Source organism: Phocoena phocoena, chromosome 20 (genome assembly GCF_963924675.1).
Source record: "Phocoena phocoena chromosome 20, mPhoPho1.1, whole genome shotgun sequence".
In the NCBI taxonomy this organism is placed as follows: Eukaryota; Metazoa; Chordata; class Mammalia; order Artiodactyla; family Phocoenidae; genus Phocoena; species Phocoena phocoena.
The window spans coordinates 9034293-9049649 of NC_089238.1; the positions used below are offsets into that span (position 1 = coordinate 9034293).

Genomic DNA, 15357 nt, shown 5'->3' on the forward strand with positions numbered 1-15357 from the left:
CGGCCCATACTGTGGCAGGTGGCGAGGTCCTCCGTGGCCCACCTGCCCTCTCCTCACAGCTGGTTTTCCTGCTCTCCGTGCTCTGCCTCTGCTCTGGCCTCAGCCCTCAGGACCCTGAGGCTCCTAGCCCCGCCTGCCCTGGGGACTCTCTTGGGCAGGGTGGGCAACCGGGGAGTGTACCAGAAGGTTCTCCGGCGCTTTCGAAACCATGAAAAGCGTCCAGGGGTCTGGAACCTCACTGTCTTGACCTGTTTCCGGGTCCTAGATACTGGGCTGACCCCTAGGGCCCTCCCAGCAGCTGAGGATTCAACTCCCTGGACATCTGGTGCCTCTGCCCTCTGATTATCTGCATCCTCTACCCTCTGGACAGCTGGGGTTTCTGCCCTCTGATTACCCAGAGCCTCTGCCCCCTGGACAGCCATGGCCTCTGCCCTCTGGACAGCTATGGCTCCTGCTCTTTGATCATCTACAGCCTCCACCCTCTGATTATCTACGGCCTCCACTCTCTGCTCACCTACAGCCTCTGCCCCCTGAGCCCTGGCTGCTGCTTCCTCTCTCCTGCGATGCCAGAATGAGGCCCAGTTGATCTTAGGCCTCCACCGTCTCGGGGGGCTCTCAGGCACCTGCCCGTCTCCTGCATTTCCCACATTATCCCCCAGGCTGGCGCTGCGTGGCACTGATGCGCCATCCCTCTCCGACCTGGTAGAGGCCTGCCAGGCTTCGCCCACCCCTGGGCTGGACCTCGGTGCCCAGCCCTTCACCCTCCGCTTCAGCTTCCCCCAGGACACCTGGGTGACATACTCCCGCCACCTGTCCGCTTTGGACAGCTGGGGCACCGGGTTGTCCTCAAACATGGGCACTGGCAGGTTCACCCGGCGGCGGGCTGGCGGCACGCTGGGCTTCTTCTCCCCTCGCCGGAGGAAGGCCTCCACCAGTTCCTCATCATCCTCGCTCTCCAGGTCGCTCCCAAGGAATTTGCTGCCCAGGTAACTGACAGGCATTTTGCGCACCTTCCTGCCACGCCCCGTGCCTCTGTGGCCCTTGTCACCCTTGTCTCTGGAGGTCTCGAAGTCGCTGAACTCGCTGTCACTAGCGTTGCTGCTGTCATAAGTGCCCACAACCAGCCGGGGAGGTGGGGTCACCATCTGCTGGACTCTCCTCATCCGGGGCCCCTTGGGTTTTTTGGGGGGTTGGGGTGGATGCGGAGTGCTCTTCTCAATGATGCGGGCCACATCCTCCAGGGTGCGGCCTTCTTCCTCCAGAAACTGGATCAGCCGCTCCCGAAATTCCGCCTCCTTGGTGGCGGGCTTGGAGATGACCCTCCAGACGCCTCCCGCCAGCCTGACTTCGCGGGGGATGAGCAAATAGTCCACGTCCTCCCCGATCTGCAGCATCCCCACTGTGGAGTCCTCCTCCCGGCGAAACACCTTGCCGATCTTCTTAAAGGTCCCCACAGGCTTCAAGGCTTCCACGAGGACGTCCAAATCCACATCTTTGCAGACGTCGGGGACGCTCCAGAGGATCAGGCAGTCGGGGGATGGGAGGAAGCCCCAGGGGAACCAGCCCCCCACATGGCTTTTCTCGAGGGTCTTTAAAATCTCCAGGGTGAAATCTGGGGTGGGGGCAATGAGCCCAAACTACTCGTAGCCCCGAGTCTTGGGGGTGAGGGTGGGGTCTCGGTGGCGCCGCCGGGAGAGTCTCACCTCCCAATTTCTCCGCCTGCAACGAGTCTGGTCTTGATCAAGTCCCGCTCCCCTCAAGGACTGGTGGGAATCAATTTCCAGGATGCTTACGTGAGCCGGGATGAGGTCAGTCCTGAGGCTCCAAGCCCACCGCAAGCTGCAAACTGGTGTCCCGGCTGCAGCTGCGATACAGGGGCTGCCCGGTGGCTCTTCCTGTTCCAGGGACGTGCCTGGAACTTGGGGGAGAACTTCGCAGACAAAGAAGTCTCAGCCGTGGCTATTCAATATGGCCGAGGCGCTTGGAGGCCGCAGCCCAGCTCCCCAGGAGGGTCTCCCGCCCCTAGGCAGGCTGCCACCCCGGTCCAGGCCGACCTTGACGCACCTCCCACCTCCCAGCCCGAGCGCTCAATGCCTAGGAGCGCGCGCGCGCAGGAAGCTCCTCCTCGCCTTCCCCCAGGATGAGGCCCACCTACCCCCTTCTCATCTTACACTCCGGGACTCGGGAAGACTGACAAGGGGGCTGTCCACTCCCTTCGGGACGCCCTCGCTCCCCTCCCCCACAGGGGTGTGGCCGCGCCCCGGGCCTCTCAGGGGCCCTATCTTCCAAGCTGAACGCCTGCGCCAAAGCCCAAGCCCACGTCAGCACCTTACCCCAGGAAAGGCAGCAGTTCCCAAACCTGCCATCCTAAACGTGCGGGTTCCAGCCAAGCCCTGAAGGTGGGCGTGCTAATGGGACAGTCCCTTTGAAAGCCATTGGCACTGTATATTACCGTTTTAAAATCGCGTGACTTGTGGTACCAGCAGTTCCTACCTATATACCGAGATGTGTGGGTTGAGACCTTGGTACCAGGGTCTTTCTGCACCAACCGCAGTGTGGAGCTTGGCACACAGTAGGTGCCCAAGAAATATTTTTGAGTGAGTGAATGTGTTACCGACCAGGGTCCTTGACCTCCTTAATCAATAGAAATTGATCAGAGGCCAGACAAGAAATTCAGGCAAGGCTTTATTGGGGCCCCTGCGGCAGCAGGGGGGAGCGAGAACAAACAACAGATTCTCTTGCTGGCTCGCTCCCGGGGGAGATCCTTATATGGGGTGAGGGTAGGGGTGTGTCCAGGAGTCCGGCTGGAGCGGTGGCTTAGGTGGTTTGCCCACCCCTTAGGTGATGGTGTGTGCAGGGGGCGGGCGCAGTACCCTGCTTTTGCTCCAGACCCCCTGCTTTTGTTCTGGGCTCTTCAAAAGTGGCAGTTGGATTTTTTGGTATCTTTTGTCCAGCATTTGCCCTAACTGCGCATGCATGCAGTTATTTTTAGTCCCATATAGTTTCCTTGTATTCTGTTGCTGGAGGAGACCGTGTGTCCAGGTGCAAGCATGGCAGCACTGCAGCAAAGGGTCCCAGGTCCCAGCCTGTCTCAAATGAACCTAATTGTTCATTAGTAGTAATTGACTAAACTGTACAGCTCTGTTCTTAAAGTGATATATACTAGGCAGCTATGAAAAAAAAGAAGTGACTGAGAATAGTCACCTTTTATGGAGCACTTCCTATGTACTAGCCATCTTTCTAAGTGCTCTCTACGAATTAACTCGTGAAATTAACTCACCAAAACATTATGACACAGGTAATATGATGATCATTCCCATTTTATAGCTGAGGAAATAAAATCACTTGCTCAAGGTCACATGGCCAGGAAGTATTGGAACCTGGATTTGAATCTGAAACAGTCTGACGTGTGTGTGTGAGCGTGTACGCGTGCGAAGGCCAAAGGGTCTAGGTGCATATGTTTACTCATCACATATATAAGTACCGCCCAAAGTGGCTGTGTCTGGGGAGGGGGACTAGGGACCCCCAGAGGTGGCAGAGACATGTACTTTTCACTCTATATCCTTTGGGATTCCTTAGATTTTTAGCAATCGAAAATGTTCATTAAGGGAATTCCCGGGAGGTCCAGTGGTTGGGACTCTGCGCTTTCACTGCCAAGGGCGCGGGTCAATCCCTGGTCGGGGAACTAAGATCCCACAAACCCTGCGGCGGGGCCAAAAAAGAAATGTTCATTAAAGTAAGTTAAATTAAATTGAAGGTCCTCAGACTTGGCCACAGACATAGTGCATCAGGATCCCTGGGACGTGTTGACCAGGATTTGCAAAGCTTCCCGGGTAACTCTGAGGCCCACGAAGCCCTATTAAATCTCCCCACTTCCCTCTCTCTTCCTCTCCTCCTCACTCCACTCCAGCCACACCTGCCTCCTAACTGTTCATCCAACACACAGGCTTACTGCCACCTCAGGGACTTTGCACTTGCTGTTCCAAACACCCAAAATGTTCTGCTCCCACTTCCTCTTGGCAATCTCCTACACCTCAAAGGTCATCATTTTAGAAAGGTCACACTGCCTGCCACCCCCAAACTACTAGTTGGCCTCCACCCTCTTCTGGGCCCTCCAGTCCAGGAATCCTTAACCCTTTCTGTGCCATAGACCCTTTTCAGGATAGTTTTTCAACGTATAGAATTGCATCCATGGGATTACAAAGGAGACCAATTATAACGAACTAGAACTGTTAAAAGAAATATCGCAACAACAAAACCTGTAAACTAATGACTTTAATATAAAAGTATAAAAATGAACACGTGTAACTAACTCACCACGTGTGATTTTATTTCACTCTTGAAGGAAGCAGGCAGATGTTTAGGGAAAGAAGGAAGGAAGAAAGATGCTTGGGGGGGGCGGGGGATGGTTAAGGTCTCGCTGAGACCTTTTCACAGTTATTGGCTCATTCGGGTTGTTTTTGCTTTTGCAGGGCCGGGTCGTTAGGCTTCGCTGGATTTTCTCCTCCTCCTCTCACAAGCTCCATCCCAGCCGCCGGGGTCACCCCTTCACCGGGCCTCCCGCCACTGCGCCCCTCCCTCTTGCACAATTTCTCTCCCCGCCTCCCAGCGTTCTCCATGGCAACGAGGAAAATGCACTCCTTCCCGCTGGTCCGCTCTGAGGGGGTGGGCAGAGGCGGAGGGCGGAGCAAGGTAGCCACTCCTCTCAGCCTCTTATTACTTCCCTCGGCCTGATCCCACAAATCAGCTTCCCTGAGAAGCTGCTTTGTAGAGGTCCGAAACTAAAAATTTCTGCGACACCTCTGGTTGAGGAATGTTGGCTTAAGAATCCAACTCTGATAACTCAAGGCTTCCACGTGGGAATGGCCTCGCAGATGAGGCATTGGGTTTTGTAACTGGTAAAAATTGTGTTTGGGGGTGGGTGGGGGGGGGAGGATTATCCTAGAAATAAAACCCTCAAATGTTCAACATTGTTACAAAAATTGCCAACCCCTGAGCAGTTCCGCTGTGGGTGATTTAGATTACCCAGCTCTCTGGCAGGAGAGATTCTCCAGCCGCCCCAGAAAAAACCGATAATTATAGCTCCTACTTCTATGCTTGTTTAAAAGAAATGAAAAATCCAAAAAGAATGGAGGAAGAAAACAAAACATGGCTCAACTCTCTCTACCCAGCTACACTTGGTTGCCACTTTAAAAAAAATTAATAAAAGTAACACACACACACACTTAAGAAAATGCTGAAGTTTACAGAAAGGCTAAAATGAAAAACAAGTCTCCCTCCCCCAGTCCCAAGCCTGCAGCCTCTCCCCCCAAAGTAACCACAGTTAAATGCCTCTGTACTTTTTTTTCTAAAAAAAAAAATGCTGGCATGGGTAATTTTAGAATTTAACCCATGAGGATTTTTAACATGATCCTGAATTATTTTCATCACATCATTTACCACTTCCTCGTATTTTCTTATTTATTCATTGTCTCACCCTATTAGAATACTAGCCCCATGACAGCAGGGATATTTGTCTAGTTTGTTCGCTGCTGAATTTGCAGAATCTAGAACAGTGCTGATCGGGGCTCAAAGTATTTGTTGAATGAATGAATGAGGGGATTATAGATCTAGTGCTATAAACTTGCTTTTTTCACTTAGTAGCATGTCTTGAAGTCTTTCCATATCAGTACAAGCAGATCGATCTCAGTTTTCTTGTTTCTCAGCAGCTTTCATCTTTGCATAAGCCCTCAAGCCTGGAATGTAATAATACTGATAATAATTCATTTTTATTGAGCACCTATTTTACCCCCAACCCTGTGCATTTTCTCTTTTAATCCCACAACCCCTCCTAAACAAGTATTATTCCCATGTTTCAGATGAGAAAAACTGAGGCCAAAGGCAGCCACACAGCTAAGAAGTGGCAGAACTTTGAATCACTCAGGATTCTTAGATTCCAGCCTCCTACTTCTTTTTTTTTAAGTCTTTATTGAAATTGTTACAATATTAATTCTGTTTTGGCTCCTTGGTTGCAGGCATGTGGGATCTCAGCTCCCCCACCAGGGATCGAATCCACACCCCCTGCATTGGAAGGGGAAGGCTTAATCACTGGACAACCAAGGAAGTCCCACCCCATACTCTTTTTAAATAATGTGGGATCTTAGTTCCCTGACCAGGGGTCGAACCTGTGCCCCCTGCAGTGGAAGTGCAGAATCTTAACCACTGGACTGCCAGGGAAGTCCCTCCAGCCCCATACTCTTAAGCCTCCTTTATTCGCCCTGTTGCCTGTGGTGGTTGTGGGTAGGGAACAAGGTTGGCGGGCAATCCCCGAAGACTTCTCTCCCAGGTGACATTTGTAACTCTGGCACAGTCACCAGATTTGTCCTAAATGTCCCGAAATCAGATCCCTATCTAGAATGAACAGGATATAAATTATCCACACTTTTGAACCAGATATCACTGGGTTAAGTGACAGCACATAGTAGGTCCTCAACACATACAGCAGGAAGCAGCCTTGTGGCCCACACTCCAACCACATAATTGGGTCGATCTCCCCTCCCACCCTCCCCAATCCCAAATCTGAAGGCTTTTGGTGAGTATGGAAGCAAAGCTGGTAGTTAGAGCAGCCGTATATTTAAAGAATCATTCATTCATTCACTTATTCATGTGGCACATTTCTCTAAAGCAGTGATTCTCAAATCTGGTTGCACATTAGAATCACTGGGAAGAGTTTTAGAAATCCCAGTTTCCTGAGTCCAACCTACTGGATCAGAATGTCTTAGGGTGGGGGTGGGGTACTACATTTAAAAATCTTTCCAAATGACTCTGACAGACGTGATGGCTGGTAAGGCTGGACAGAAGTAGGTGAGGAACTGAATGTCCCTAGAGGAACCTGACCAACTGGAAGTACCACAGTAGCAGCGAAGAACCAGATCGGAAATTACGGTTTGTCCAATTTTAGCAACATAGAGGAGCCCTTTAAAGGGCGCGGGGGGCTCTCAGGTTGAATAATATCTACCCAAAGATTTCAGGTCCTCATCCCTGGAATTGGAAAATGGTGCTTTATCTGGAAAAAGGGTCTTTGCAGATGTAAGTAAAGATTTGAGATGAGATTGCCATGGATTATCTGGGTGGACCCAAAAACTACCATCAGGAATGTCCTTATAAGAGAGAAGCAGAGGAAGCAGATGACAGAGACACAGAAAAGAGGTACAGAATCGGAGGAGGCCATGTGAAGATGGTGACAGAGACTGGAGTGATGGGGCCACAAGCCGAGGAACACCTGGAGTCATCAGAAGCTGGAAGAGGCAAGGAAGTCTTCCCTAGAGCCTCTGGAGGGAGCTCAGCCTTGCCAACACCTTGATGTTGGACTTCTCTCTGGCAGGACTGAAGAAAACTCCAAATTAAAGCATTCGAGTTTTATTCCTTGACCTTGTCTCTCAAGAATAATTATTCCTGGGGCTTCCCTGGTGGCGCAGTGGTTGACAGTCCGTCTGCCGATGCAGGGGACGCGGGTTCGTGTCCCGGTCCGGGAAGATCCCACATGCCGCGGAGCGGCTGCGCCCGTGAGCCATGGCCGCTGAGCCTGCGCGTCCGGAGCCTGTGCTCCGCAACGGGAGAAGCCACGACAGTGAGAGGCCCGCGTACCGCAAAGAAAAAGAATAATTATTCCTGAAGTGAAAGAATTATTGTGCAGTGTCTTGATCCCCAGGAGTCAGTTTTGGGTCATGGGAACCTTGGAAATGTTTTTAAATGCCCCCCACCCCAGCCTGCAGAGCTTCTGTCTGCTGCCTGCCCCTCGTCGCCAGCCTCACACGAGGGCGTTCCAATGGTTAGACCTCCCTTCTCTCAGGAGTCTATGAAACTTTTGGCATTCACATATCTCACACTGAACCTTCCTGTAAAATCGCCTCCCCCGTACTGAGCACTTGATCTTCAGATAGTATCTTTTTGAGTCTTCATGATCACCCTCAACAATAGGTACGATTACTATCAACCCATTTCACAGATGAGGAAATTGAGGCACGAAAATGAAGTACTTTACCCAGGCAGCCCACCTCCAGACCGCCCCACTCTTTATTTCATTAAGTCAGTTTTATTGAAAGTATACTTTATATCTTATACAACGTAACCTTTTTAAATGTCCATTGTGGTAAGTTTTAGAGTCACCATCACCACCATCAAGATACAGAACCCTTCCATCATCCCCAAAACTCCCCTTGTACCGTTTATGGCTGTCACCTCTGCCTACCCCCAACCACTGATCTGATTTCTGTCCTATAAGTGTTGCTGTTTTTAGAGTTTTATATCAAAAGAATCATACAATGTGTCCTTTTTGTTTGGCTTCTTTCACTCAACATCATGATTTGGGAATTCATCTGTGTTGCTGTATCTGTAGATCATTCCTTTTAGTTGCTATGTAATCATTTATTGAGTGAATACTCCACGATTTATCCATTCACTTCTCAGTGGAGATCTGGGTTCTAGCAGCTTTATGACTAAAGCTCCTATGAATGTTTCAGAGCCTACGTTTTTCACTGCAAGCTGTATACTCTCTCTGTTGCAAAGAATCTGAAGCATGGGTAGCATTAGCCCCACTTTACAGATAAAGAAACTAAGGCCCAGAGAGGTGAAGTTGGCTCCCTGAAGACACACGGCTAAACAGGTAGCAGAATCAAGAATTGAACCCAGGACTGTGTAGCTCCAAATCCTTTGACACCCCTTCCATTGTGTGCCCTGTTGATGCCAGGGAACTGTGGGTACTGTCTTCCGAAGGTCATGACCTTGGTGGATTCACCAGTCTGCCTTTCGGCATCCCATTCTGAAGCAGCCTTTTGTCAGCACACAGAGAACACATAGTCTGCTGTGGGAGCTGGGTACGCTTTTATCAAGTTCAGGAATCTGAGCTCTAAAACCAGACTGTGTTCTTTGTCAACGCAAAACGCAGCTGTCACTGGATCCAGGATCCCAATGGCCAACACTTAACAGCTTCCCCCTCTCAGCCACTGTGCTAAGTCCTTTATATGTCTGAACAGATTTACTCCTCCCCCAAACCTGGTGAAATATGTTACTACTAGCCCCATTTTACAGATAAGCAACCCAAGGCACAGGGGGATAAGAGGCTTGCCCAGACTCACGTTCTGGGAAGTGGAGGAGGCGGGACTCATACCCAGGCCAACCGTCCAACACTGTTCCTCACCTCCAACCTCCATACACCAGACAGAGGCTTCTGCTGCCTTAACTGGCAGGTTGCCTAATGAGCCAGCAGATTAGAGAAATTTAGTTCCACTCTGAACTTACAGAGATAGTTATCCATGTTGTGTGTTTATCACTGTATTAACCATGTCTTTTATTTTCTGTACTCTGATGCTTTGACATCTGGGGACTTGCTGACCCTTGAGGGGCTGCCCTTCCCAGGGTTAGGCAGTTCCTAGAGAAAGGGAACAATGCTTGTCCTTGAACGTGTTCTTCAAATGCAAACAATCCAGAGCCCGTGCCCCGAGCTACCTTCTTTATTAAGCCCTCACACTCTGGGCCACCATCCACCTACCCTATTCACTCCGGGGCCAGGTCCCAGACACCTAGGGACAGCCCCTTTACCCCAGAGCCTGCTGAAATTATTCAGACTAGCCAATCCTGAGCCTGCCTTCCCTGCCTCACCCATTCCTTCCCTGAAGAAACCATAATAAAGTTCTTGTCCGCGGATCCCCCTCTCCCTCTCCCGCTGCCTCCTGACCAATCCTGGAGCTTCCTCGTGTGCCCCCCCCCCCCCACTGTGGTGTGACCTGTCCCCTTTTCTTGGGATCTGTGTTAGGGCACAGACTGTAGTCAGAAAGACCTGGGCTTCAATTTCTTTTGAGCTTTCCTGTGTGGCCTTAGGCAAGTCACTTAACCTTTCTGAGCATCGCTTTCTTCAGCCATAGAATGAGAAGATGGTCACGATAAAATGACAGTTCATAAACACTTAGCTCCTCTTCTGAAATCCAAAAAGCTCTGAAAGCTTTGCACCAAAAAATGTATCCAAAAAATGAAAAAAAATTGGAAGCAAAATCTAGACTGACATGAGGCTACTTACAGTTTTAATTTATTTCATTTAAGGTCAGTATTTCTCTACTATTAGAATACTAATGGATATGATTATGGGCGCTGCCCAAATCCCCCCTGGGGGTGAATTACACAATATAAGATATAGTCTCTGTATCACTTTTCTAAAACCCAACACTCTGAATTCTGAACCACACCTGGCCCGAGGGTTTTGAATCAGGGGTTGTGGACCTATAGTCCCATACCTCAAGGGATGGGAAGATACAATGAATTAATGAATATGAAGGACTCTGCACAGTGCCTGGAACACAGGATAGCTGTTATTGTTTTTATTCCAGATAAATTGTTTCACTTTTCCCATCAGCCACTGGAAGCCAGTGAGATAGAAAAAAGCTGTGTGTTTTGTGTTCTCTTGGCCATGAGATCTGATAACACCCCTTTTAAAAACAATGCAGCCCTGGAAAACTTCAGGCAACCCATGGAAGTGATTTTCAGAGTATCTTTTTTAGCAACCAGATTGTTTTTCCAAATTAAATCTACCACGGATCCCCCAACATATCAAAGAGCATGCAGTGATTGCATTCACATCCATTTATCTTATAAGTTCATATTTGTATGATATAGCATCAAGCACAAAGAAAAATGAAGAGTTTTAATCGAACCTACGTTTGAAAATGCGGATTTACCAAGGCCACCTGCAGCCTTCCCTCAGCCAGCACATCCAATTTACTTGGAGTTTTCTGTGTGCCAGCCATGTCTTGACCCACACAGATAAGTAGTTTCAAATGGTCACCACTTTATGCAAGTTTGAATTACAATCTCAGGAAACTCTTCAACTGCTCCAGAAAAACTTGAAAGAGAAGTGGTAGGAGATTTGGGTTTTATGGACAGCCTTGAGCAACCACTCACGTTGTGTGTGCAAACGTGAATCTTGTATGGGAAACACCCCAAACCCACAAGAAGCATAAATGCCATCTTAATACTGAAATACGATGATAAGAAATGTCACAATGTCGTTTGTTGCTATACAATGATTGCGCCTTGATGGGAGAAAAGCAGATGCCATAAATGAATGTGCCTGAGGTTTTGTGTAGCCTTTATTTAAGCTCAGATTCTCAGGAAACAGAAACAAAATACTACAATATTCTGTCAGTGAGTATGCCCAGGTTGGAAATTGGCAAGGGATACAAAGATCAGGACAGAGCTACAAACTTCTAGACCATGGATGCATTTGCAAGAAGTTCACATACCTGTGTGAGGGTGGCAGGAAAAGCTTTATCCCAACCCTTGCACAAGACAAATGATGTCAAGGCTGATGGTAGAAAGCCAGCTTGGGGAATGGACAGAAATCAGGGTCTTCAAGGTCTTAGGTCATGTCAAAGCAAGTAAACTCTAAAAATTCCTCTGTCTTGACACCTGCTGCGAATGCAAGGACCTAACGGGAGTTTCTAACTGCCTGAGGGTGGGAGGCTTGTCTGCATCCTGGCTGCCAAGGTGGGGTGCCCTCCACCTTTCGGCTCTGCGAGCAGGGCAAAATGGGGTAGCCTTGCAGAAATAAGAAAGGGGTTTGGATGCTGGAATTCACAGACACGACTGACGCCCACCATCGTAATACATTGGGGAGCCTCCACCACTACAGTTTGGTAGGTAAGAATCTGAGCCTGTCTCTCTGTGTGTAAACTGCATTTTTAAAAAGAAGTTCGGGGCTTCCCTGGTGGCACAGTGGTTAAGAATCTGCCTGCCAATGCAGGGGACACGGGTTCAAGCCCTGGCCCGGAAGATCCCACGTGCCGCGGAGCAGCTAAGCCCGTGTGCCACAACTACTGAGCCTGCGAGCCACGAATGCTGAGGCCCGTGCACCTGGAGCCCAGGCTCCACAATGAGAAGCCACTGCAATGAGAAGCCCACGCACTGCAACAAAGAGAAACCCCCGCTCGCCGCAACTAGAGAAAGCCCACGCGCAGCAACAGAGACCCAATGCAGCCATAAATAAATAAATAAATTTTAAAAATAAATAAATAAATAAGAAGTTCAGCTCAAACCTTTGCAAATCCCTGAACTAATGGAAGTTTGCAAACTCACAGGTCAGACATCCTGAGCAGGTGTTCTGTCTACCCACAGACACTTGTATTTTACTTGATTGTTGTTTTGTTGTGGTCTTTCCTCACCATTCTGGGAGACTCGGCTTATAAACTTGGGGACTATACGTTAGTGCTGTACATTGATCATTGTTGACGGTGACCTCTTAATTATTACCTCCTTTTGACCATCCCTGGAAGTCTTGCCTTTTGTTCTTTAGAGAGTTGAGCACAAGTTAGAGCTTCTGAGATTTAATTTGGGGAGACTCATACCCTCACCCCAGGCACCAATCAGAGCGGAAATGTCCCACGTCTGACCATTCCTGTAAGGGAGACCCAGCATGTAGAGAACAGTGACAGCTTTTTTTCAGAGTCACACACAGAGCAGTGAGGTCCTCAGACGTGGCGAGGAGACAGCTCACTTTCTCAGTCATGGTTTCTGCTTGCCTCGTGCAAAAGAGTAGCCTACGCCGGACAAGTTTATGCCAGAGGCACATTCGAGGTACATCCTTATAAAAGACAAAAACAGGGCTTCCCTGGTGGCGCAGTGGTTGACAGTCCGCCTGCCGATGCAGGGGACGCGGGTTCGTGCTCCGATCCGGGAAGATCCCACATGCTGCGGAGCGGCTGGGCCCGTGAGCCATGGCCGCTGAGCCTGCGCGTCCGGAGCCTGTGCTCTGCAACGGGAGAGGCCACAGCAGTGAGAGGCCCGCGAACCGCAAAAAAACAAAAACAAACAAACAAAAAAACCCGACAAAAACAGGTCTAAACTTTGCGATGACAGGATTTACAGCAGAGCCCAAAGCTGGAGGGGTCTGGGCCTCATCCCCGCAATTCACACCCAGCAAGAGGGTTTGTCCCCAACATCAAGTCGCCGGGCATGGCGAAGGGGATAGTGGCCTTTCTCCCGAGCACGGAACAGATCTCCCTGACGTGTTCTTCCTCCTTGACTGTTCCTCAACTCTGGTAAGAGACCTTCTGCAAAACCTTGAAATTCCGAGCCCCATTTCTCCTCTTCCATTTCCCGCAAACACGTGTTTTCGCAGTCGCCGCAAGCGGCCCGCGGTCTCCATGGCAACAGTCTGACTCGCTGCTCGGCTCCGACTGCGACTGCGCATCTGGTCCTGCGGCGCCTCCGGGTTGTTAGACTTTGTATGCGGATATTTGAAACTCTTCCTCATTCTGAAGTTACCCTCACCCACTCAAATAATACCCACACGCATACTCAGGTGTCACTCCCACACTCTTAAGTGTTGCGCACAGCTACTCAAATATTACCCACTTGAGCTTACTCAAGTGATGTGATGCTACCCACATATCAAATGGTACCCACGCTCACTCATATATATTGAAGTATTCAAAAAACAACTGAGATGTTACCCGCACCTACTCAAATATTTAATATGAGTGCCGCGAGGGCAAGGTTTGGGTCCGTTTTGTGCCCCGGTGTTTTCCCAGTGCGTGGAATAGTGTCTGGTACACCGCAGGTGCCCAGGAAATATTTGTTGAATGAATGAATGATCCATACTCAACCAGATATTATCCACTCTGCTCAAATGGTACCTACTCGCACTCAGATGTACCCAAGTAACTCAGAAGCTACCCACTCACTATGAGTGCCGTGAAGGCAGAAAGTTGCATTGGATTTGCTCCGTTCTGTATCCCCAGCTCCTAGAACAGTGCCTGGGACATAGTAGGTGTGCAATGCACATCTGTAGAATGAATGGATGAGTGACTCACACTCAACTAAGTCTTAACCACACCCGCTCAGATGTCACCCGCAAGTTAACTCAGATAAAAATACCCACCTTCGCTCACACTAGTCAGATGTTACCCATTCTTACTGAAACGTCACCCACTCCCTTGACTGGGTAACTCATCTCCCCCGAACTTACTCAGAGGGCACCCACCTTTCCAAGTCACCACCCACACCCACTCAGCTGACGCCCACCCCAGGTCACCTCACAGCTTCCTGTCAGATGCATGGTGTCGTCGACGGTTTTTCTTGTGCTTCCGCTTGCCTTTCTTGCCGTCTCCTGCCTTGCTCTCCTTCGTGGAGTCCAGAGGTGGCACTCTGTCCACTGCAGCAGTGGCCCCAGGCCCCGGTTTCTCCCCTGGCCCAGGCTCATAGCAGTTTCTGACAGGAAGCTCTCTGGGGCCCGTCACTGTCGGGCACAGTTCCTGCCTTAGGACCCGGGCCACATCTTGCGCCGTCCTGCCCTGGCTCTGCAGGAAGAGGTTCAGCTTGGTCAGGAGTTCGATATCCTGCTTCCGGGACATGTAGACCACTCTCCACAGGCCGCCCTTGCCCTTGATCTCCCTGGGGATCACGGCATAATTGATGTCCTCTGCCAGCCTAATGATGACGGCCTTGGATCTCTCTTCTTCCACAAAGGCCTTCCCAGCCACTTTGAACTTACCCAGAGGTTTTAGGGAAGCCTGTATGATCTCTTCGAATTCCTCATGGTTGCAGTTTTCCGGGATACCCAGGATCATCAGAGACTTGTAACTGTCCACCTCAAAAACCTTGCACCCATGCTCTAACAGTGCAATGTCCTTGACGCCGAAAAGCATCTTGCCCAGCTCTCTGAGGCAGCAGTATGCCCGATGGTGCACACCTGAGCTGCCTCGGGAATCCAAAACGTTATCCAGGATGCCATGACCCTTTCTCAAGGCAAAGAGAGAGGCCTCACGGGGCCTAGTTTGTCCACCTCAGCCAAAGATGCCCCAGGCCCTGCCCACAGGGCTGCACAGTGGCCAGCCTTCTGTAACCTCCCTCCCAGGGGGCTCTTGGGAATTCCTAGGGACTTACAGAGTGTGAAGCAGGGGTGGGTGTCTGCCGGCTAGCTCGTGGATCCTGAGTCCTAGGCAAGGCCGCACCAGAGCGCGTATGAAGATGCTGGTCCCTCTTTCTGGCGGTGTTCCTCAAAGGTCTCGCAGATCCTGTCAGTCTCAGCAGATCTGGGACGGCTGATCGCCCTGGGGCTGCTGTCACCGGGGTGTCCTGCGAGGGTGCCCGGCGGGCAGGGCGGCTTGTTCTTTGCCGCTGGCCCAGAGGCTACCCTCACTGCCCTGTAACCTGGCTGAGACAAGGACGTGACCGCTGCACTTGCTCCCACAATGACATCACCACCTCCTTCCGCTCTGCCGCTCAGCGGTCACCATGGCAACTGCTAGAGCATTGCCTCTGCCATTGGCCCGGCCGGCCGCATTTAAATCTGAGTCTGAGGGGAGTCATTCAGGGGTGAGGGGTCAG

At 50.4% G+C, this 15357-nt stretch overlaps 2 protein-coding genes across 2 annotated transcripts; both read right to left on the minus strand.

Annotated features, from left to right (window-relative positions):
* Positions 1-53: 53 nt before the first annotated feature.
* Positions 54-1394, minus strand: CCDC8 (coiled-coil domain containing 8). The gene has a single exon (XM_065899566.1). The coding sequence runs from the start codon at positions 1392-1394 to the stop codon at positions 54-56; it is 1341 nt and encodes a 446-aa protein (XP_065755638.1).
* A 12669-nt stretch (positions 1395-14063) lies between these two features.
* On the minus strand, positions 14064-14675 carry PNMA8C (PNMA family member 8C). The gene has a single exon (XM_065899748.1). The coding sequence runs from the start codon at positions 14673-14675 to the stop codon at positions 14064-14066; it is 612 nt and encodes a 203-aa protein (XP_065755820.1).
* Between the last annotated feature and the right edge of the window lie 682 nt (positions 14676-15357).